We start from the raw sequence: 24115 nt of genomic DNA, 5'->3' as shown, positions 1-24115 counted from the left end.
TTACACTAGAGTGATAGTTTATATTTTTCATTTAGATCAGGAATCTGTGTTGTAGTTTGATTTTACGATCATAGTCTTGGAAGGCTTTTAGTTTTTCTTTTAGCAAGGAGATGTGTGTCTCTAGGTTGCGATCTGTAGGCCTCACGTAGCAATTACTAATAGCTACTTGGGGCTAGGGCAGTCCTGAAGTGCCTAGAATGGGTTGCTGTGTGTATCACTGGTCTCTGGATTCCTAGAGTCACAATATTGAAAAGGTAGAGCAAATATTTTAGTTTTTCAGTTTGTCAATTTTCTTACCACTAGTCATAATAGGATATTACCTAATGGGAATGAAGGGTTAATACAAAAGTCTGTCTCAAGTCTTTGAGCAGGACATTTCTGTTTACTTTAGCATGTGTGCATGCATATCCTGCCTTATTCCAAAAAATAATTTAAGGTGGCACTTTTCTGTAGTTTTTATGATCTGAATAAGACTTAATAAATACGCTTGCCAGTCTCAAGTTGAAATGAATCTGGCTTCCAAATGGTGTGTACTTATTCCAACAATGCTTCCATTGTACTGCAAAGTCTTGTTCCACCTTTAGGGTTTGAATATGTTCTCTCATCATAAATCTTTACCCTTTGATGTTAGAATCAATTTTTGGCACTGGCTAAAAGTCATTGAGTGCCAAGCCTGGTGAATAACCTGGATAGGCAGTCTGGGTTGTTAAAGCTTTTGGTTTATTGTTTTTGACTCATGAACTATGAGCCAGAACGGTTTCAGGATGATGAAATGAGTTTCTGAGCCACAGTTAACTCGTTGTTACATCCAGCAGCCTTGAACAATGGGTCCAATTGACTTGGTCTTTGTGGGATGCGTCTACATTAGCAGTACCATTGATATCAAATAAACAAGTTAACATTGTCCTCACTGTGATTTTGATATGAATGTTCTTTTGCATTGAAACTGTAGCAAAGTTTTCCATTGCAGATTTCATGTTTTCAGATTATAGTGAAAACTTGTATCATTAGCTCTAGTTATTTTCTTAAAATGTCATTTGAAAAAGCTATTTGTGAAAGGTGCAAAATAGAGAATGACTTCTAACTTTTTTGGTTAGTAGAAATGATTGAAACAGTCTTCACCAGCTTTCTGTATCTTTATTTGCCACTGTCCGCTCACCACCACTACCCCTCCCCAACTTTTCCTGTGTTCTGATTTTCCTGAGTAATTACCTAATTGGATGAATCAAATTATTACTTTGACAACGTTTTATAGAAGATGAAACAGACTTATGGAAGATGTGACTGAATAGTTTGAGGAATCAGAGATACTAATGAGTCAAAATTCAAATCTCAGTTTTCTGATTCTGAATGTCTTCCTTACAATAACTTGAAAATTATGTTTTCTCCCTGTATTTCCATATATTTTACTTGTGGATATAATGCCACACAAAGTTAAATGTTAAGCTTTTTCTTAATGAGGTAATATTAAGTTTTATATTGACATGGAGCGATACATGCATTAATCTCAACTGATTGTGTTTTGGCCTTGAAAATCATTGTTGCATATGAAAAAGTTACATTCCTCCTATGCCTGTGCCTTTGTTGTTTGCCAGAAAGTTATATTTTATAATCATATTTGTGTCTGTATTGAAACATTTGTTTGTAGTGGTGTTAATCATGATGCTATGCAGCTGTAAAAGTCACATTTTAAATTTTACTACATGAAATATTTATTGTTTTACTATTTTGTCTTATAAATTTGTACATTTAAATTAGACTGAAGTGTAAAGTTTACTTGTTAAATACTGTAATTCAAGTATGATGGTATCCTCTTGTGCTTGTGAATTGAAGAAGTGATAATTTTTATTTTGGAAATATTTTAGACTCATATAAATGTTTGTATTGTAGTCTTAAGTTTGGATTGCAGTAGCTTAGGTTACCTGCCACTGAATTCATTCCCTGGGGAATATGATATGGACATTCACCTTGACACCTCTGTTGTTGTCAGCTTTATTGGAAAGTGTGAGTGTTCGAGACCAGTGGGTCTGCAAATAAAAATTAGAATGCTTGTGGGAAAGGAGACTTCTTCACAGGAAGTTTCCTGTGACCTGCCACTGTCTGCTGATAAACAAAGAGTTTAATAGCTGTGCTCCAAGTTCTTATGAGCAAGTGTCATGTTAAACTCTGGCACACCCAAATGCTCAAAAGCTCAGAGGGAATGTTTATATGAAGGATTGTGTGTTGGATGTGCAGTCCAACCATCCTGTAGTAGTCTACATTTTATGACTGTGTTAAACTGAGCCATTTTGGTGACCTGCATTCCTGAAAAGCATTATATCAAAATGGGTTATGCTTCTTTCGGTATGAAGGGGCCATTTCGTCTCTCCTGGCTCATGATACGACATAATTTCTAATTTTTAAAGTTCCTCTTTAAAGTAATCACAGTGTACTGATTTTCCTTAACTAGAAATAGGTTAGCTGTTGTGTTCTTTTAGGTTCTGATTTTTTTTTTTTTTGTGGTAGGCCTTAAAAAATGACAAGGTAAAGGATAATAGTAGAAAGAAAGCATTAAGTTTAGTTAGAAAAAATTATAGACCATCAGAGCACCAAATCTCCTATTTTATATTTCAGAGGCCTGAGACCTAACAAATTTCAGCATCTTTCCCCCAAACGAACAAGGGCTTGGGGTTCAACACAGGTTTCATGACTCCAGGTTCAGTCCTGAGATTATTACTGAGATTTTTGAGTGAAGATGCTTGATACTTAGGTTGTGAAAAGAGAAATAAGGACTGGAAGGGAAGGGTGTCAGATGCTTCAGGAGTTGGGAAGAATGACAACTGAAAGTTACCTGTTAATCTGGTATCATTATCAGCAGCTTTTATTGGGTGCCTCCTGTGTCAGGGGCCTTGTGTTTCCATTCTTAGGAACAGAGAGAGGAGGACCTTGCCATCAAGGGTTTGTGCCAAGGGGAGGGAGAAGGGAAGATGAACCTTTGCAAACATAAGAAGTGATAGATGACCTCTCAGGTCTCCTTCACCTGTGTGTGTGTTTCACATATGTGTGTGTGTGTGTTTTAATCTTGTCATATGGCTTGCGGGATTTTAGTTTCCCAGCCAGGGATTGAACTCAGGCCACGACAATGAAAGTGTCAAGTCCTACGACTGGACTGCCAGGGAATTCCCTTAAAATCTATACTTTTTTTCTCTAGCTGCCAGTCTCTGGACGACTATTCCAGAGTAGAAACTGTGGGGTGTGTTCTGATGTATGGAGTGTGTGGGACAGGTTTCCTTCATGGTGTGGGCTAGCATAGAAGAAAATGCTATGGTTTCAGTGAAGAAAGTGTTACTTGTTCTGCAAATAATAAGTGTAATGGATGTAGATGCAGTTTTATCCAGAGAGCAGTTGACTTTACAAGATTTATTATTCTTCTCTATTCTTAATATCTGATAAGTTATTTTACCAATATCTTTTTCAAAAAGGTTAATATGAAATTCTTAAAACAGGAGTTTTAGCCATCATCCTATATATGTGTTATATGGGAAATATTTCATTCAAAAAGTTATGTAGATAAAATGCTGTTCAAAATGTTGAGATGAGATGAAACCTTTAGTTGAAGAGGGTTATGGGAAATGTAAACTTTACTTCGAGGAACTGTGCTCTTCCACCCGCACCCAGTAATAAATCGTAAGAATGGGAAAGTCTATGAGTCTGGGGATAGTGACAGTAGTAGCCCCACCTCCATCTGGCCCTGCATGAGAGGGACATTGGAAGAACAAGGGCCTCTATTCCCAGGATCTGCAAAAGTAGTTGTGTCCTCAGGGCCACCAGTTCTGTTAGTGCAAGAGACAATCCTTTTAGAAACTTGGCATAGGATTCTTAAGTTCCAGTGGGCATTGGGGGAGGAGTCCCCAAGGGCCGGAGTAGGGACAGGGAAAGGAGAGCAAATTAGTGTTGCTGGTGATGTGCCTTGCCTCATTCTAACTGGGCTGAACAGGGTCTGGGAAGGTGGCAGTTATAAGTTGAACAGGTGCTATTGCTGGTTCTTTGGTGGTAATGAAAGATCCATGTGTGATGGAGGGCCAAGAGAAGGCCTCCTGAGGGAGGCAGGCTATATTGGGTGTCTTTGTCTCCTCTCCTGCCTGTCTTGGGGAGAGTCAGTTGGAAGAGGGGCCAGGGCAACTTCTAGGCTGGAGGTTGTCAGCTTATTCTGAAGGCTTTTTATTTAATTGTTTCACTTGCTTTCATCGGTGCAGAAACATTATACTGTAGTAGTGATTGGATCCATTTTTGTTGCTTTTTTGTTTAATGAGATTTTTAGCTTTTTAGTTCCCTAAAACATCCTGCCCAAAATGCTAGCATGCTGTAGTGTCTGCCATGAATACAAAGTGGTTAAGAAGAATTCCTCCCCCTGCCCCATAGCTATTTCCTGAATAAGCCTTATTCTTTCAAATCTTTGTATATTGCTTGTGGTATTTCCTCTTCCTAGAATGTTATTCTCTGCCTGGTGAACTATGGCTTAGTATAAATAACATCCCTCCTAGCTGTTAGCTGCTTAGTCCCTTCTCTTGCCATTGTGCATGAACTTATTACTCTGTTTTTAGCCTGCTAACTGTGTACTTTAGTGAGTTGATTGTGTTGTACTCTCTTGGTTACTGTTACATTCTTAGGCTAAACAGAGGTGTTTAAAAACCAGTTGTCAAAAAAATACTGTCTGTGATAAGTGCCAGAACATTGGATCAAGTAATAAAAAGAAAATAGTAATCAATACTCAGCTTCACAGTGTGCAAAAAATTAATTCAAAGTGGATTATAGGCTTAAATGTAAAACTACAGACTATTAGGAAAAAACACTAGGTGAAAATCTTCGTGACTTGAATTAGGCAAAAATTTCTTTGATAGGATATCAGAAGCATGATCCATTAAAAAAAAAAAGTTGGACTTCCATAAAAGTCTGCTTTTTAAAGAGGCTCTTAGAGCTATCAAAGAGAAGCTACAAACTGATAGAAAATATTTGCAAATTGCATATCTGACAAAAAACTGTTATCCAGAATATATAAAGAATTTTGCAGACTCATTTAAAGAATGGGCAAAAGAAAATGACCCCAATTAAAAAATGGACGAAAAATCTAATGTTTTTCTAAAGAAGATAATATAGCTGCTGCTGCTGCTAAGTCGCTTCAGTCGTGTCCGACTCTGTGCGACTCCGTAGACGGCAGCCCACCAGGCTCCCCCATCCCTGGGATTCTTCAGGCAAGAACACTGGAGTGGGTTGCCATTTTAGATGAGCCCATAAAAAGATGGCCCATTTTATCAGTCATCAGGGAAATGTAAGTTATCATGAGGTACTTCTACACACGTTTGTTATGGTTCAAATAAATAGAAACTGTGCCAAGTGCTGGAGAGGATGAGGAACCATTGGAGCCCTTCACACATCAGACCATATGACTCACTCCTGGGTTTTACCCAAATGAAGTTAAAACTTATGTTCATACAAAAACATGCACTCAGGTTTTATAGCAGCTTTTCTTGGGTTTTGTTTACAAGTGCCAAAAATGGGAACTATTCAAGTTTTCTCTCAACTGGTAAATGGATAAGCCAACTGTGAGACACATTCCATGCAATGGAATATTGCTTAGCAATAAAAATAAATGAACTACTAAAAATAAATGAAATTGTTGCAACAAATGGATGGATCTAGCATGTATTATGCTAAGTGAAGGAAGCCAGATTCAGAAGCACACAAACTGTACAGTTGCATTTGTATTGGAAAGAGCAAGGTGCTGAGAGCTGGGGGTGGGGGAGGTTGGATGTAGAGGCAGGGAGTTTGGGGAGAGGGATTGTTCTGCACCATGAAACTCGGATGTATTTTGCTCATGGGGCTAGTTACACAATTGTCTGTTTCTCACAGAACATCTGCAGAACTGAACACTTAAGGGTGAATTTTTCTGTATATAAAATTTGCCTTAATTGAAAATGAAAACAGAAGTAATTGTACAGATGATTTAGTAAAGGTTTTGTTGACTCTAATAAAGCTTGATTAAACTTTGCAGGCTTGGATTTGGTGACAACTTGCCAGAACGTGATAATCTCTGGAGGCCTCACAGGTGATTGCAGCAGGGACTTCTGTACCTAATCTTTTCCCGAAGTGCACAGCTACAGAGGCAGGCCTTCGGATGTTGGCACAGTGTGTGGATGAGATGGTCCCTGTGTAGGGAAAGCCAGTGTCTTGAAAAATCCACAAATGTCGAATCAGACATGTAGTGGAGCTTATTAAGGAGAGGAAACTCCACGATTAAGGAAAATGTGGCAAGACATGGCCCTGCATCCTCCTCCCTTGCATTTCCCATAGTTGTTTACCACTGGGTGTGGTTTGTGGAGCAGCACTTCATTCTACTCAGTATGTTACTGAACTCCATGTAAAACTAAAGATCTGTGATTGGCAATTGGTCTGCAGTTTCTAGGCATTCCATTTGTTTTTATTTTTTAGCTGTAAAGTAAAATTGGTTTATTTCATTTTGACAGTTTGCCGCACTTCTGGGTTATTGTTACTGAAGTTTCCCCAGAGTGTTGCCCAGTGGATGGAGGAGGGGCTCAGTAAGTATGCTTAGTTTCTACATTGTTTAAAGTTCGTTTATGACATTTGAAAGTGCAAGTGTTAGTTGATCAGTCGTGTCTGACTCTTTGTGACCCCATGGACTGTAGCCTGTCAGGCTTCTCTGTCCATAGAGTTTTCAAGGCAAGAATACTGGAATGGGTTGCCATTCCCTTCTACAGGGGATCTTCCTGACCCAGGGATTGAACCAGAATCTCCTGCATTGCAGGCAAATTCTTTAGTGGCTTCACTCTGAGCCACCGGGATATTGTGACGACGCCCCCACTGCCCCCCTGCCCTAGCTGTTATGAAAAGCAGTAGTATATATAATAGTGGCTTCTGGAGCCAGGTTGCCTGGATTTGTCTCTGCGCTCTACCATTTGTTTACTAGCTGTGTGACCTTGGGCAAAGTTACTTACTTTCTCTGTGCCTCTGTTTCCTCATCAATGAACAGGGATGATATTAATAATTACACTACTGACTCCGTGGAGGGTTTATGTAGATGAAATGAGCTAATAATAAAGGGAAAGTCCTCACAGCAGATAGCAGGCAGGGAGTTTGATGTCAGTGTTACGGCTGTTACTGTGGTTGTGCGTGCGTGTTCAATCATGTCTGATTCTTTTGCGACTCCACAGACTGTAGCCCGCCAGGCTCCTCTGTCCATAGGGTTTTCCAGGTGAGAATACTGGGTTGCCATTTCCTCCTCCAGGGGATCTTCCCGACTCAATGATCGAACCCGCCCCACGTCTCCTATCTTTGCTGCATTGCAGGCAGATTCTTTCCTGCTGAGCCACCATGGAATACTGTGGTTGTAGTTGTTATTATTTTTATTCTATGTTAGTGAATAGCCTCATAAGCCTTCCTTAAATGTTGAAATCCAAGAAAGACTATGATGCTATTTCTCCTTTGACTTCCTAAAAGTAGGTTTAGTTCTGGTAAAGTCAGCTGAGTTAAATCCTTTTTTTTTAATCCTTGATTTACCTGAAATTCCTCTATCTTATATTTCATTGTATATTTGATTTTTAGTTAATATGCTTGATACATTTGAAATCTGCCTTCTAACAACTCTTACATAAACTAATTGCAAATCATTTGTTACAGCATACCCTCTTCTGTGTTCAGAGGTTCAAAACCAGTTCATTGCCTTAAATATGCAACAAAACTATATTTATCTCTTAAGTTAGAAGCCAGAGTGTTGTTTTTTGTGGTGGTATTCAGTTGCTAAGTGGTGGCTGACTCTGCAACTCCATGGCCTGTAGCCTGCCAGACTCCCCGTCCATGGCTATGTATAAATTGAGACTTGGAAACCTCATTAAATTTAGAGGACTGAATCCTATAAATCAGAAGAACATTGACTTGTTTGCTTCTCTGTGTACTGTGTCACCTTTGTAAAATTGTGTCTTTTATGTAGAGAAGTGCTCTCAGCACAAAGCTGATTGTATTTGTCAGAGTATTTTGAAGACGTTTGTTAAAAAGCACTTGTGGAATGGTTTGTGGAAATGGTTATGAGATTTCAGATTATTCTTGTCCTCTTCAAATGCATTCTTCAGTAGGAAAAAATAAGACTTGTCTTTTAAGCTTAATAGTAGCAAACTGGTTTGCTAAGACTTTTTTCCTTGGGTTATATTGGGTAAAGTGAAAGTGAAGTCGCTCACTCGTGTCTGACTCTTTGTGACCCCATGGACTGTAGCCTACCAGGCTCCTCCATCCATGGGATTCTCCAGGCAAGAATACTGGAGTGGGCTGCCATTCCTTTCTCCGGGGGATCTTCCCGACCCAGGGATTGAACCCAGGTCTCCCGCATTGCAGGCAAATGCTTTACTCTCTGAGCCACCAGGGAAGCCCAGTTGTTCATTAAAGTTACTTTAAAAAACCATAAACTGATTTTCTAGCAGCGGGTATATCCTCTGTCCTGAGATTTGAGGTGACTCTCCAGCCCCTCTTCCTACCTTGAGTAAAGCACCATTCCTGCAGAGCCTGAACTGTATGATTTCTCCTACCCAGTGCCTGGTAACCTCTGCTCTGTTTTCTGTCTTTCTTAATTTGCTTATTCTGGGTATTTCATGTAAGTGGAATTACATAATATTTGTCATTCTGTGTCTGGCTTTCTTCACTTAGCATGTATTGAAGTTTCATCCATGTGTCCAATTTCATTCTTTTTTACAACTGAATAATATGCCATAAATTAAAAAATATAAATGATATATATTGAACCCAGCATATCCAAAATAGTATCATATCAACATGCAATCTGCATAAAAGTACTAATGAAATATCTTCCATTAACACGTTTGTTCAGATTTGCCACATTTCAGGTGCTTGGTAGCTAACCGTGGCTGTTAACTGCTGTACAGGACATCAGAGAACTATATAAGGGAAGGATTACTTAAGATTGTTAAGCAGCACAAACTTTCTTTTTTTTAAAAAAAAAAAAAAATATTTGCTGAAATGCAATATTAGAGATTTTAGTCATTAGCCGTAGGGGGAAAAAAGGGTTTTACAAAAATGATGAAGATCCAGGTATAGCTATTCCTTTATTTCAAATCTCATACAACATAGGAACCTTTAGAGAGAGAAATAGTTCACTGTGAAATTTTTTTCACCAGAAGTCCTGGTGAGAAAGCCTAAGGAACTCTTGACAGGATTTTTTTATTTGATATTCACACTGTCCTAAATACAGTGCTAGTAAGCATAAGATAATTAACATTTTGAGTAGAAGAATTTGAATAGTGAGTTGAACTGGAACAGAAACTTGAAGTGGGTGCTGTAGGATTTGATGAAAACTCTTATCCCAACTGGAATTTTTCCCTTCCAGCCCCATTTTGTGAACTTTGGAAGTTGGGCCTGATTTATGTCAGTCACTCCTTCTTCTAACTTGCTGGGCTGCCAGGAACTTGGAGCGCGGAGATGAGGGTACAGAGAGGAGCTGCCCGTCGGCAGCCATTTTGGATGTGGCTTTGTTGTATGCTGTGTCCCTTGAAGGGCTTGAATTAGAAGCAGACCTTCAGCTACCTTTCAGAGGCCCTGCGAGTATGAACGTGCGCCTAAAATGAAAGGCTCTGAGATAGCCAAGAAACAGTTATTCTCAGCATGACTGTTTTGGTATAGAATAATTTAATTGAGGTAAGGAATGTTTCAGCTGCGATGAACACGTGGCTGTCAATGATCACTCATTCCTTGAAGCTTTGGTAACTGAGGTTTACCTGTATTGAAGAGGAGTAAATAAGAGAATATGTGGTGAGAGTAATGGAAAAAACTAAGAAGTGAGTGACTAGGCAGTTGTTTTAAGATAAACAAGTGTTTCACTTCTGTCCTGGCACATCTTTCAGTTATTCTTCTGGTTAAATAGATTTTTTGAAGTTATAATATCTTTCATGCCTGTATTGTAAGTTTGTTGTTTAGTTGCTAAGTTGTGTCCAACTCTTTTGCAACTCCATGGACAGTAGCGCCCTCCAGGCTCCTCTGCCTATGGAATTTTCCAAGCAAGAATATTGGTGGGTTGGACATTTCCTTCTCCAGGGGATCTTCCTGACCCAGGGATTGAACCCATGTCTTCTGCATTGGCAGGTGGTTTCTTTAACACTGACGCACCTGAGAAGCCCGAATGAAAGTTTAGGAAACAGTAAAATAGGCACCTGGATACCACACCCTAACTCAAGAAATAGAATGCTGTCAGTCTAAATCCTTGCCACCATTTTTGTAGCCTCAGTCCAAATTTCAGAGTTAGACTTTAGAAAAAAGTTGGTTATTTTAGACAAGTTAAAATACATTGGTCAGTGTATTTCAGCAGAGATTGAGAAACTATTTGTTATTAAAATGGTTAATTATGTGTCTAGAAGGAGGTTATTTGTTTATTTTTTAAAAGGCAAGAGTAAAATTTCTTAAAGCTCTGTTCTGAAGCTATTTCACACTTACCTCTTCTTGCTTCTTTTGTGGAAAGTGCTTTTTGCTCTGTAATTGCACTGGCACTTGACTCTAGCTTCTTGAGCATATGCCTTCTTTCCTTCAGTGGTCTAACAAAAGCACCTAATAATTCAGATGGCTCTACTTAGAAAAAAAAATTTTTTTTAATCTTAAACTATCATCTATGGGATTCTCTTTTTCTGCAGCAGCAGCGTATCTTTCGTAAACATGGCTTATCTATCCATTAGTTGAGACTTGTTCATTTCTGGATTGTTAAATTAATACCTATGTTTTTAGATAGGTTGTGTTTTTAGTTCATCAATTTATTTCAGCAATTTTATTTTGTTTTAAGAGATTGTGATAAAATTAGAAGGAGCAGACTGAATTTAGTTTTTAAAAGTAGTTTTAAATGGCTAATTTTGTACAACCTCCATGAGACTTCCCTTTCTTATGATATAACAGTATCAGAAGAATTCAGCTGTTCTTTTTTCCCCTTTAGTATAACACTCTCAAAGTTCCAACAGAACATTTCTTTGACCTTGATTAAACTGTGAATTTTATTTGAAAGTGAAAATTGGCATTTCGGAGGCTATTTATAATGGTGTGATGGCAGTCTTTTTGCAGACTGTCCATTTGAAAGCTGTGTAACTACAAAAGAGATTTATTCGATATTTTAAATTGCATATCCTTTGGTAATGCTTAACATTATTTAAGGAAATTATTTTTAATTACACAAGTAATACCTATAAAAAATCCAAGTTCAGATAATCCCACCTGACTGCCATTCCTCATTCCCTGTCCCATCTCCAGAAGTGAGGAAGCACTTTTTCTAATCATTTTGAGATCGATATTCTCCCCCAACTTATATATATATATGCATATATGCACCTGAGAACATAATACATCTGTAATAAAAGAAGTATATTGTGTGTATTCTGCAAGTTGCAGTTTTCTTTTAGTTTTGGAGATTGTTCAGTACATGCAGATCTACCATGTTCTTTTCAGAGGCTTTATGTTGTGAATGTTCCATAGTTCTTTTAACAGTTGGATTGTCCCCATTACTTTCTATTGAACACAGCTTCATGTTGAACATCTGTTTCTGTGTGGTTCTCCTAGGACACATGTGAATCTTTTTCTAGCTTAGATTTGGAGCAAGTGGAATTGCTGGATTATAACTATCTAGTATTCCCTACATGAAAGTTAATAAATAGAATATTTTTTGACATGATTGAGTGTTAAATGTGCTCCTGGAATGAATTGTGTATTTGTAATATTGGCATTTTAGTTAGATAGGGAGAATAAGGTCCAAGTATAAAACTAGGGATTCTCAACACTGGCTATGCGTTAGAATTGCCTCTGGACTTTTTAGGCATTGTCACCCCAAGAGAATGATTTAGTAGGTCTTCAGAGCAGTACAAATAGCTCCTTGGCATGAAGAGGAAAGTTAAATACAAGACATACATCTGAGACTTTTCTTAGAATGTGCAAGTTACCTGGCCCCAATCCAGTACCTAAGTTACTCCTAAGATGCAGTAAAATATAGTAGAAAAAATTTCATTTTCTTTAGACTCTTAATATAAGTTAACAACTCTTTCTTTCCCTGGACACTTAACATAGTGTATTAGTGTAATAAATGATTACTTTAATATTGATAGAGAGAAAGAAAAAGATCATTTTTTAGAGGGGAGAGGGATAGCAATATTATAAACATGAAATCTGAATAAGACTGAAGTTGTAGGATTTTGGTACAGTTTTCATAAACATTATTAATAAAAATGAATATTTAAGCTTAATTTTTTCTTTCCTTTTTAATTTTTTAAACTATGAAAGTATGATTTACAGGACACTTTGAAAATACAGAGCAAAGTGACATATAGTTCCACTATATATTAGAATTTTTTTAAGTAGGTACATTTTATAGTAGTAGTAGATAATAAAGTTTTTAGTTGAAGTTTGAATGTCAAACTCTCAAAAATTAACAGAATGAATATACAGAAAAGTAGAAGGTTCTAGTAGACCTGAAAAGCACCATGAACCAATTCAACATAATTAAGATTTATACAGTTTTCACACAAAAATAGAATACAAATTCTATTCAAAGTCCCACGGACTATAAACTGGGAGACGCTGAAACGTATCTAGGGACATAAAACAAGGTGCAAAATTTCATGGTTTTTAAGGCACTGAAATCATACAAAGTCTATTCTCTTATCACTATGTAATTGTTAGAAATCAATATCAAAAGATATTTGAAAATAACCCACATATTTTCAAGTGCAATGTGACATCTACCAAGAGAGATCTTTGAGTTAACCATGGAAAGCCTCATGATTAGCTTTTTAATATGGTTGAGGGCCCAGACCCTATACATAGGCCACCTTGGTTTGTATTTTCCTACTAGTTCACATACTAGCTCTGTGAACTGTGGTAAGTTACTTAGCCTTTCTATACCTCAAGTTTCCCTTTCTGTAAAATGGGATACTGATAATATTTAATTTACAAAGGTTTGGGATTATCAAGAGAGTTATTATGTATCTAAAGCAAGCAGAAGAGTGCCTGATGCATTGCAGTTGGTATGAAATGTTAACTGTTATTATTGCTGTTGTTTTTCATTACAAATACAATTAATACTAAAGTTTCAGTCTTCAGGCGTTACTGTTCTAAGTGACCAGAAACCAACAGCTAAATACAAAGCTGAAGATGATGAGGATGAAGTTCTTGTACTCTGGTGGACTGATTCAAAGTCGCTTTGGTAGGACAAAGCTAAGATTCTTTGTGTGTCCTTGATAGGTTTAAGGCCCTGTCTGTTGCTTCTCATATGTTAAATGGAGAACTAGTTCAGATTTCCTGTTCATATAATTGGTAGGAAATCCCACAGACAGCAAGACAAGAATAGAGTCTGTTTCACTGAAGTGTTTGTGGTACTGCCTAACGTTTTGTAAAGCAACGGAGCTTGTAAGTACACTTACTCTTGCTAACTTGTATAAAGATTTTTATAGAACTAAAGGACGACTTAACACTTGAGGTGAGAATTTTAGGATTAACAAACAAGAGGAGTGATAATTGGCAACGTTCCTTAGGGGGTGCTGTGTGGGCATACAGACACAAAATGAATTGTGGAGAATTGACAAGTCTTATAAGTAACTCCGTGAAGTTTGATATTTTTTCCTCAGCATGACATAGATTTTAAAAACTTGTTTTTTAATCTCATTCACCAGTTGGATGTCTTATTTTGGTTTTGGCTGTGTGGTTCTATATCTACCCTACATTTAGCCAGGGCTTCTTTGTATGGCATGGAAGATGCTCCCGGAACAGTCCACTGCCAGTATCCCTGGCTTCTTTCCTTACCAGTACGTACTTTACTCCTGCCAGACACCAAAAGTTTAGATGGCCAGTGTGATAGGGTTCTCTGTAGCTTTGTTTGTGCCATTTTCCTGTTCCATGTGGCCTTTTCTTCACCTAGCAAAGTTCTCCTAACCCCAGTAACCAAGCCCAACTGCCTTCTCTGACTGTTTGCTTACCCAAACACACTGCTTGTTTCCTGCTTGCAGGCTGTGCTGCACACCTGTGGAAGTAGGCTTTTAGCGACAGACTGTCTGGGTTGTCATCCTGGCTCAGCCACATACTGGTTCTAGGATTGTCTTTTTTTTTGTTAAAATGAGATATTATTTACTTTAAGTCACCTTTCTAACCATTTAAAAGTGTACAACTCACGGGCATTTATCATATTTATAACATTGTAAAACGTCTCCATTACCTAATTCCAGAACATTTTCATCCCCGTAAAAAGAAACCACTGTGTGTTAGCGGATACTCCCTATTTTCCCACCCCTTAGCCCCTAGAGTTTTCCCTCTATAAATTTCCTTGTTTTGGGTCTTTCTTTTTTTTTTTTTTCCCGCTTCCCTGCCTCCCTGCAGCCCCGGGTCTTTCATGTAAATGTAATCATATGTGTTTTGTGTCTGACTTGTTTCACTGTCTGTGATGTTTTCAAGATTCATCCATGAGGTAGCATGTGTCAGTACTTTGTTCCCTTTATGTATGGATATACCACATCTTGTTTATCCATTCATCAATTAAAGGATGTGTGGGTTGTTTGCACTTTTTGGTTATTATGCATAACACTATTAAGAATATTTGTGTACAAGTGTTGTATGAACATGTTTCCTCTTGGGTTTACATGAAGGAGTGGAATTTTTGAGTCATATGGTAACTCTGTTTAACTTTTTGAAGACCAGATGGTTTTCCAAACAAAAGTACCATTTTACAGTCTTACTAATAAAGCATGAAAACTCCAAATTCTTCATATCTTCACTAACACTTGTTATTGTCTTTATGATTATAGCCATCCTGGTGACGATAAAGTGCTATTTCTTTGTTATTTTGGTTTGTATTTCCCTAACGACAAATAATGACGAACATCTTTTCATGTGCTTATTAGCCATTTGTATTTTCTCTTTCGAGAAATGTCTATTTAAATTCTTGGCTCAATTTTAAATTGGGTTGTTGGGGTTTTAATTGCTGGGTTATAAGAGTTGTTTGCATATTCTAGATGCTAATCCCTTATCAGATACATGGTTTTTCAACATTTACTCTCATACTGTGAAGAATTTGCTTCTCATTAGCGAAGTCAAGTGGGCCTTAGGAAGCATCACTTTGAACAAAACTCTAGTGGAGGTGATGAAATTCCAGCTGAGCTATTTCAGATCCTAAAAGATGATGCTGTTAATGTGCTGCATGCAATATGGCAGCCAATTTGGAAAATTCAGCAATGGCCACAGGACTGGAAAAGGTCAGTTTTCATTCCAATCCCAAAGAAAGGCAGTGCCAAAGAATGTTTAGACTACTGCACAATTGCACTCATTTCACACTCTAGCAAAGTAGTGCTCAAAATTCTCCAAGCTAGGCTTCAACGGTATGTGAACTGAGAACTTCCAGATGTTCAAGCTGGATTTAGAAAAGGCAGAGGAACCAGAGATCAAATTGCCAACATATGCTGCATCATAGAAAAAGCAAGAGGATTCCAGAAAGACATCTACTTCTGCTTCATTGACTACGCCAAAGCCTTTGATTGTGTGGATCACAGCAAACTGGAAAATTCTTCAAAAGATAGAAATTCCAGGCCACCTTATCTGCCTCTTGAGAAATCTGTATGCAGGTCAAGAAGCAACAGTTAGAACTGGACATGGGACAACGGACTGGTTCCAAATCGGGAAAGGAGTACATCAAGGCTGTATATTGTCACCCTGCTTATTTGGCTTACATGCAGAGTACATCATGAGAAATGCTGGGCTGGATGAAGCACAAGCTGGAATCAAGATTTCTGGGAGAAATGCCAATAACCTCAGATATACAGATGACTCCACCTTTATGGCAGAAAGAGAAGAACTAAAGAGACTCTCAGTGAAAGTGAAAGAGGAGAGTGAAAAAGCTGGCATAAAACTTGACATTCAAAAACTAAGATCTTGGCAAATGGTCCCATTGCATCATAGCAGATGGTCCTATGGCTTCATGGCGAATAGACCCATAGCTTCATGGCAAATAGATGGCGAAACAATGGAAGCAGTGACAGATTTTATTTTCTTGAGCTCCAGAATCACTGCAGATGGTGACTGCAGCCATGAAATTCAATGACACTTGCTCCTTGAAAGAAAAGCTATGACCATCCTAACAGCATACTAAAAAGCAGAGACATTACTTTGCCAACAAAGGTCCATCTCATCAAAGCTATGGTTTTTGCAGTAGTCATGTATGGAAGTTAGAGTTGGACCATAAAGAAAACTGAGTGCTGAAGAATTGATGCTTTCAAACGGTGGTGTTCGAGAAGCTTCTTGAAAGTCCCTTTGACTGCAAGGAATTCAAACTAGTCAATTCTAAAGGAAATAATCCCTGAATATTCATCGGAAGGACTGATACTGAAGCTCCAATACTTTGGCCACCTGATGTGAAGAAGTGATTCATTTGAAAAGACCCTGATGCTGGGAAACATTGAAGGCAGGAGGAGAAGGGGACAACAGAGGATGGGATGGTTGGATGGCATCACCGACTTGATGGACATGAGTTTGAGCAAGCTCCAGGAGTTGGTGATGGACAGGGAAGCCTGGTGTGCTGCAGTCCATGGAGTCGCAAAGAGTCAGACATGCCTGAGCGACTGAACTGATGACTCTCATGCTGTATATTATCCTTTTGTTTTCTTGATAGTATCTTTTGATGCACAAAATTTTTAATTCTTATGTTCAATTCATCTGTTTTTGTGTGTGTGTGTGTGTGTTTTTGGTATCATATTTAAGAAACTCAAAGCTATCCCCAAATCATCAAGTTTTACACCTATATTTTCTTTGAAAAGTTTTATAGTTTGAGCCTTTATATTTAGATCTTTGATCCAGTTTGAATTAATATTTTGTTTATGGTGTGAGGCAGGAGTTGAGCTTTATTGTTTTACATGTGGACATTCAGTTTTCCGGCACCATCTTTAGAAGACTGTTCTTTCCCCCATTGAATGGCTTTGGCACTCTTGTCAGAAATCACTTGACTATAATGTGAAGGTTTATTTCTGGACTCTTAATTCTTTGGCATTGATCTGTATGTCTGTCTTTATGCCAGGTCCCCTCTGTTTTGATTACAATAGCTTTGTAGTAAGTTTTGAAATCTATATGTGAGCCTTCCAACTTTCTTCAATTTTTTTAAAGATTGTTTTGGTTATTCAGGGTCCCTTGCATTTCAATTTGAATTTTAGGGTCAGCTTGTCCATTTCTCCAAAAAAGGCAGTTGCAATTTTGGTAGGAATTGTATGAATCTTTAAATCAATAGAAGGAATATTGACACCTTAACAGTAGTAAATCTTCCATTCCATGAACTCAGGATGTCTTCCCATGTATTTGGGTCTTCAATTTTTTTCAACAATGTTTTGTAGTTTTCAATGTATAAGTCTCTCACCTTAATTTTTTTTCCTAAATATTTTATTCTATCTCTGGCATCTTGAGCAAATTTCTGCAACTTTCAAAGCTTCAGTCCATGCATGTAAAATGAAAATATTGAGTACTACTGTCTACATTTATTGTAAGGATTAAATGAGTTAATTCACACAAGAGGCTTAAATAAACCAGATTGTTCAAGCTAAATGTTAAGTATTAAACTGTGAACTCCTAGAGGAGGAATTTGTGTTACATAGTTTTGTGTTATATTTTTTCTTCCCCTTGCTCAGGTAGGAAATCACTCAGTAACTGTTGATACTTCAAGGAATGTAGAAGGGTGGGAAAACTGGACTACATCACAAATTTCAGTTCCTAAGTTTGGAGGTTAATGTTGGTTAGGAGTTAGGGACACTAATTCCTCCTTACACTCACATATTTTGATATGGCTTGTTTTCTTACACATTTCAATATGCCTTGCACAATAATCTTGTCACTTCTTGAGATAGTGATTTTTTTTTTTTTTTTTAAGAAGTTAACGGGACCTTAGCTTCTTTGGTGAACCCACAGTTCTTTATGTGCCAAAATTGTGAATGAAATGAAACTGTCTTAATATCAGTTCAGTTCAGTGCTCAGTTGTGTCCGACTCTTTGCGACCCCTTGAATCACAGCATGCCAGGCCTCCTGGCCATCACCAACTCCTGGAGTTTACTCAAACTCATGTCCATACAGTCAGTGATGCCATCTAGCCATCTCATCCTCTGTCGTCCCCTTCTCCTCCTGCCCCCAATCCTTCCTAGCATCAGGGTCTTTTCCAGTGAGTCAACTCTTCGGATGAGGTGGCCAAAGTATTGGAGTTTCAGCTTCAACATCAGTCCTTCCAATGAACACCCAGGACTGATCTCCTTTAGGATGGACTGGTTGGATAGGACATTGCAAATCGTTGTTTTAGAGAACCAAGTAGTTTCAGTTGTATATTAATATCTAGTATGGAAAGCTATCTTTAAGTTAGAATTGTAAAAAGTGAAAGTGAAAATCGCTCAGTCATGTCTGTCTCCTTGCAACCCCATGGACTATAGAGTCCATGGAATTCTCCAGGCCAGAATACTGGAGTGGGTAGCCTATCCCTTCTGCAGATCTTCCCAACCCACGGATCGAACCCAGGTCTCCTGCATTGCAGGCAGATTCTCTACCAGCTGAGCCACAAGGGAAGCCCTAGAATTATAAAAATACTTCCTTTTTCTGGGTACTGTTCTATGATATAATTTCTAAAATTCATATAATATACAGTTGATAATTATTTTCTATATTTTTTCATATATTGATATATATTTTCAATAACCTCAGATATGTGGATGACACCACCCTTATGGCAGAAAGTGAAGAAGAACTAAAGAGCCTCTTGATGAAAGTGAAAGAGGAGAGTGAAAAAGTTGGCTTAAAGCTCAACATTCAGAAAACTAAGATCATGGCATCTGGTCCCATCACTTCATGGGAAATAGATGGGGAAACAGTGGAAACAGTGTCAGACTTTATTTTTTGGGGCTCCAGAATCACTGCTGATGGTGATTGCAGCAATGAAATTAAAGACGCTTACTCCTTGGAAGGAAGGTTATGACCAACCTAGATAGCATATTTAAAAGCAGAGACATTATTTTGCCAACAAAAGTCCGTCTAGTCAAGACTATGGTTTTTCCAGTGGTCATGTATGGATGTGAGAGTTGGACGGTGAAGAAAGCTGAGCGCCGCAGAATTGATGCTTTTGAACTGTGGTGTTGGAGAAGACTCTTGAGAGTCCCTTGGACTGCAAGGAGATCCAGTCAGTCCATCCTAAAGGAGATCAGTCCTGGGTGTTCATTGGAAGGACTGATGTTGAAGCTGAAACTCCAATACTTTGGCCACCTGATGCGAAAGCTGACTCATTTGAAAAGACTCTGATGCTGGGAAACATTGAGGGCAGGAGGAGAAGGGGACGACAGAAGATGAGATGGTTGGATGGCATCACCAACTTAATGGACATGAGTTTGAGTCAACTCTGGGAGTTGGTGATGGGCAGGGAGGCCCGGCATGCTGCAGTTCATGGAGTCGTAAAGAGTCGGACACGACTGAGTGACTGCAATGAACTGAGGGGGTGGGGTGAGAGTCCTAGAACCAGTCACCCCCTACCCTGTGGATATCAGGGGATGACTGTTATAATATGACTGGGTGTATTATAAGTAATAATGGAGTTGTAATGTTGGATATTTTTGCAGGCTATTTAAGAGTATTATTATTTTCCCCTGTTAGTCTCTCATAATCAAATAATTATCATTCTTGAGACACTTAGCACCAGTGAATCAACTTATCCTTAATTATTCTTAACAATAACTAACCTTCTTAACTCGTTTTATATTGTCATTTGTCAGTGGATTTGCCTGAGATTCACACTTTTTTTTTTGTTAGTATTGTCCATCAATTTTGTCTAAAATTACATCCTTTGTTCCAGATTTTCAGTGTTTAGTTGGCTCTGGACTTTCATAAGTGACATTCTCATCACAGAGAAGCCTGGAATAATAGGGACTCCTTTTTAGGATAGACTGATCTTTCAGATGTTGGGCAGTTAATACTTGATAGACCTTCCTGGATGGCTCAGAGAGGTTGCTTTATCCCTGGCCCCTTTGTGGAGGGTCTCTTGTGTGTCAGTCTCCTGAATTTTCAGGCAAGACCTCAGCACTTGGTCTTAGGTGATAATATCAGGGATTGACACCGGAGCCAGAAAAGTGTCTGCAGGCCCTCTGTGGACTTAAAACAAAAGATACTCACTTCAGTTGGAGATACCAAGAGAAGGTTTTAAGTGTGCATCCCAAGGCAGTAGAATCTGCAAATGTGTGAAGTAGGGAGGAGAAGCAGTTAATTGGTAGTGAAGGAGAAATAGAATTAGGGTCAGAGTTGTTGATCTCCAGAGTGGGAAGCCTTAAAGTGGAGAACAGTCTCTTTGAACACTTGGTATCATAACTGGGTTTCAAGAGCTGCCCTGTTTTCTGAACAATATCTTGCGACCTACTGATGCTTTTTCTTCTAGATTTATTCTTGCTGTATTATCCTATCATCCGAAGTAACCTGAGCACATACCTGTTTCTTGTAGCCTGAAAGTTTCCAAACTTGACAAGTGAGAGGAAATTTAGTAAATCTGTTAGAATAATACCTGTGTTAAAAGGATGTGGCAACCCACTCCAGTATTCTTGCCTGGAAAATTCCATGGATGGAGGACCCTGGTGGGCTATAGTCCATGGGGTCGCAAAGAGTCGGACACAACTGAGTGACTTCACTTTAAAAGGATGAAGGCACTAGAGTTTAGGTAGAACTGTTTGTCCAATTGCGATGTCTTATTTAATTTCCATGTCATAAGAGTCAGGGTCCTGTCTGAGCTCATGCTTGGTGTTGAGTGATCTTAAAGGACACGGTAGTGGATCGTCTCCATTACAGCCTGTGTTACTCTTATGCTGCTGTTGCTCTTACAATTCTAGGTGGATTCAGGACTGCTGTGTTTCTCTTAGGGTCTGAATCTTTGAAGCACCACCTTTGCTGTACTTTGTTTCAGTAGTACTTATCAGTCAGCAATATTCCTTGTCAGCGATCTTAGGAATTGGTTCGTCTCTGGACCATAACTGTTCCATGAGACTTCACACTCATGGTATTGAATGGAAAATGAAGTATTAGAGGTAGTAGGCCATTAGCTGAAGAGCTGAACTATTCATCTTTACAAGAAGTTTGAGTATGTTTTAAAGTATGAGTGTAATAAGAATAAACAGAGACCATAAAGCAGGTCTGTAAGTTGGATAGAAGAGAATGAGTGGGGAAAGTCTCAGTGAATTGATTTTTCTTCTTTGTTATATATATATAGTCATGAATAAGAAGAGTATGGTGTCACAGATAACCAATTTTACTCAGGAAAGTTGACTAACCGTGACAATTTTAATTTATTGAATGTATGAGAAAATTGTCTCCCCTAATGGCTCAGTGGTTAAGAATTCGCCTGCAGTGCAGGATATGTAAGAGATGTAGGTGGATTTGATCCCTGGGTGGAAAGATGCCCTGGAGGAGGGCAAGGCAGCCCACTCCAGTATTCTTGCCTGGTGAATCCCAGGGACAGAGGAGTGTGGCGGGCTACAGTCCATGGGGTGGCAGAGTCAGACATGACCTAAGTGACTTAGCACACACGCACACAGGAGAAAATCACATTTAAGAAGTTGATTTAGAAGAAGGCTGGAATATTCTGCTTGGTTTGCTAGGTCCTTGGAAATTAGCAGTAGGTCACAGAGACAGTAATCCTTTAGAGAAGATGAAGAATGTTATTGTTACCAGTTGCTTATCTTTTCACTCCTCAAATTCTTCTTTGTAGGCTTCTGTGGTTCAGTGGTGTGATGATCTCTGCAGACTCTCCTAGCTCTACGGAATTCTAGTTGCTTGAATCTCTGAGTAATTTTATCTGGAAATATTTAAGAACTAGGAAATTAACTATATTGTAACTTTAACTTGAGTAGAACAGCTTAAGAATACTATGAGAGTGTCAACAAGTAAGTGTGTATTGAAGTGAAAATTCAGGTCTTTATCTAAGGAAGCTGTGGTCTCATGGAGAGTGACACAATGTATGTATTTTAGCAATTCTGTAATGCAGGTACATGTGATATGTAGAGGGGCAGAGGAGATAAACTGTATTTTGTCTGGGAAGATGCCAGGGAAGAGGTAACGTCTGGGCTGAGATGAGAAAAGTGAGTTGGGGGGCTTCCCTCGTGGTTCAGTGGTTAACACTGAGCTTCCACTGCAGAGGGCAAAGGTTCAGTCCCTGGCTGGGGAACTAAGATCCCACATGCTCTGCAGCATGGCCAAAAAAAGCAAGAGTGAGTTGGGTGTTTAACGGAGTGGACAGTGGCATTCTAGGGAGAGGAAAGTGCACAAGAGAAGACTTAGTGGTATGAGAAAACATGGTCTTTGGAGAATCACGGAGTAAAGATCAATATTCTGGAGCATTATATACACACACACACACACACACACACACATATATATATGTATAATATAATGTATATAAGGAGAATGGTGGCAGTAATATCCCAAATGAAACATGGATACTAGTCTGGGATCCCTCAAAAATGTCTGTCTTAGTGGGTCAATGATGTTGCTGCTCACTGAGATAAAGACTGTATGTAACAGGACACATTGGATTGGTTAAGTTAGATTTGTTTTGTTGTTGTTGTTGCTGGCTGTATTGTATGGCTTGTAGGGTCTTAGTTCATTGACTGAATTGAACCCAGGCCATGGCAATGAAAGCGCTGATTCCTAACCACTGGACCACACGGGAATTCCCAGCAAGGTTAGTTGTAGACATTGCATTTGCGGCAAACTTGGGATCATCCATGTGAAAATGCCAAGTAGGCCTGGAAAGATACATAGTTCTAGGGTGCAGGAGAGAGTATTGGGCTAGAAATTCAGATCTGGTCATCATCAGTGCCCTGATGGTTGTCCATGTCATGGATGTCAGGGGTGTAGATAGAAGAGTCAGTGAGTGGAATCACCACCATTTAAGGTCCAGGTGAAAAAACATGATCCAGCAAAGAACCCAGAGGAGAATCATAAGAACCCAAAAGCACTGAAAACAAAGCTTGCATTGTTCTATAATGTGGCTTAGAAATTAAAGTTATGACTTAAAAAAATCAACTTAATTGTAATTTTAAATAATTTATTCACACTTCCAGGTACTACTTGCTTAATTCTTTGTGAAATAAGCAAATGTGGCCTTATTTGTACTCACTGGCCTGAATGTATAAATGGAGATTGTGAATGGTTGAATAAATATGTGTTTGCAAGGTTGTAAGACTGCTGCTTTGGAAGTACCAAGGAGGGATAGAGAAGAGAGTAATTTAAAATTGAGGGGATGGCCTGGGTGTAAGGTTCAAAATGTGAACTTATAAAAACAGACCAGATCTCTATGTCAGTTCATAAACCAAAGTAAATTCTAGAAGGAGTCCAAGATGTACGTGCAAGAAAGAAATTAGAAAACACATTGGAGAAAATAGGATGACAATTTAAAATTTTTGGTGTTAGGAAAGTTTGTAAAGAAAAAGATCGGTGGAATTAACTGCAGAAAAATAAAGTATAGGGTCTTGGATACTGTGAAATTACCAGTGTGGATATAGAAAAACAACTAATTTGGGGGACAGATTTGCAGTGCGTGTGAGAAAGTGTCCTGTGTGTGGTCATGGTGGTAGATGACTTGGGTGATCAGGGGTTCAGGACACTTGGGGAGGCCAAAGGCCATGGGACTTAGCCAAGAGTATTTGAAATCATATTGAAATGAGCATCAAAGCCCCCAGGACTGTGTCGGATATTGTGGTGGAATGAACATAGGGAGTAGTCAGACCCAAGAATGGTATTGATAAGGATTAGATAGGAGTGTAGATGGAATGTGCAGCTCTCAGTGGATACAATGTTATCATGGTATTTGTGAACATTCCGGAACCTTTCAGTCCTTCTGGAGCTATAAACAAATCTGGAGGTTTGAAGAAAATGTGAAAATCATTTTGGAAGCCTTCTCATGAATTATTTGAAACATTTTTGATTTGTAGCTTCAAAAATCATCAGCCAGAAACTGGTTTAGAGCTTTGACTTTTCTAATGTATGTGTAAGATGGGTATATACTTCATTAGAGCTATGCAGTTTAATCTCAGGGACTTTGAGCTTAAGTGCACAG

General features: G+C 38.6%; 1 protein-coding gene across 48 annotated transcripts in view; it reads left to right on the top strand.

Moving 5' to 3' along the window:
- The window catches only part of SRPK2 (SRSF protein kinase 2), a 242472-nt gene that overhangs the window by 74211 nt on the left and 144146 nt on the right, over positions 1 to 24115 (top strand). For 8 of the 48 annotated variants that reach the window (XR_014067242.1, XR_014067241.1, XM_081535849.1 and 5 more), the window contains exons 2-3: positions 6032 to 6085; positions 6504 to 6575. The exons of the other annotated variants lie outside the window; for them this stretch is intronic. Coding sequence is in view for 6 of the 8 variants with exons in the window: in XM_081535849.1 (XP_081391975.1) it covers positions 6032 to 6085; positions 6504 to 6575 (126 nt within the window). In the remaining 2 variants the exon portion in view is untranslated. The remainder of the gene's footprint in view (positions 1 to 6031; positions 6086 to 6503; positions 6576 to 24115) is intronic. 48 annotated transcript variants of the gene reach the window in all.

This window comes from Giraffa tippelskirchi, chromosome 10 (assembly GCF_054371585.1).
Source record: "Giraffa tippelskirchi isolate mGirTip1 chromosome 10, T2T-mGirTip1v1.2.pri, whole genome shotgun sequence".
NCBI lineage: Eukaryota > Metazoa > Chordata > Mammalia > Artiodactyla > Giraffidae > Giraffa > Giraffa tippelskirchi.
Note: the sequence above shows the minus strand (reverse complement) of the source record. Positions and strands in the feature narration are given on the sequence as shown.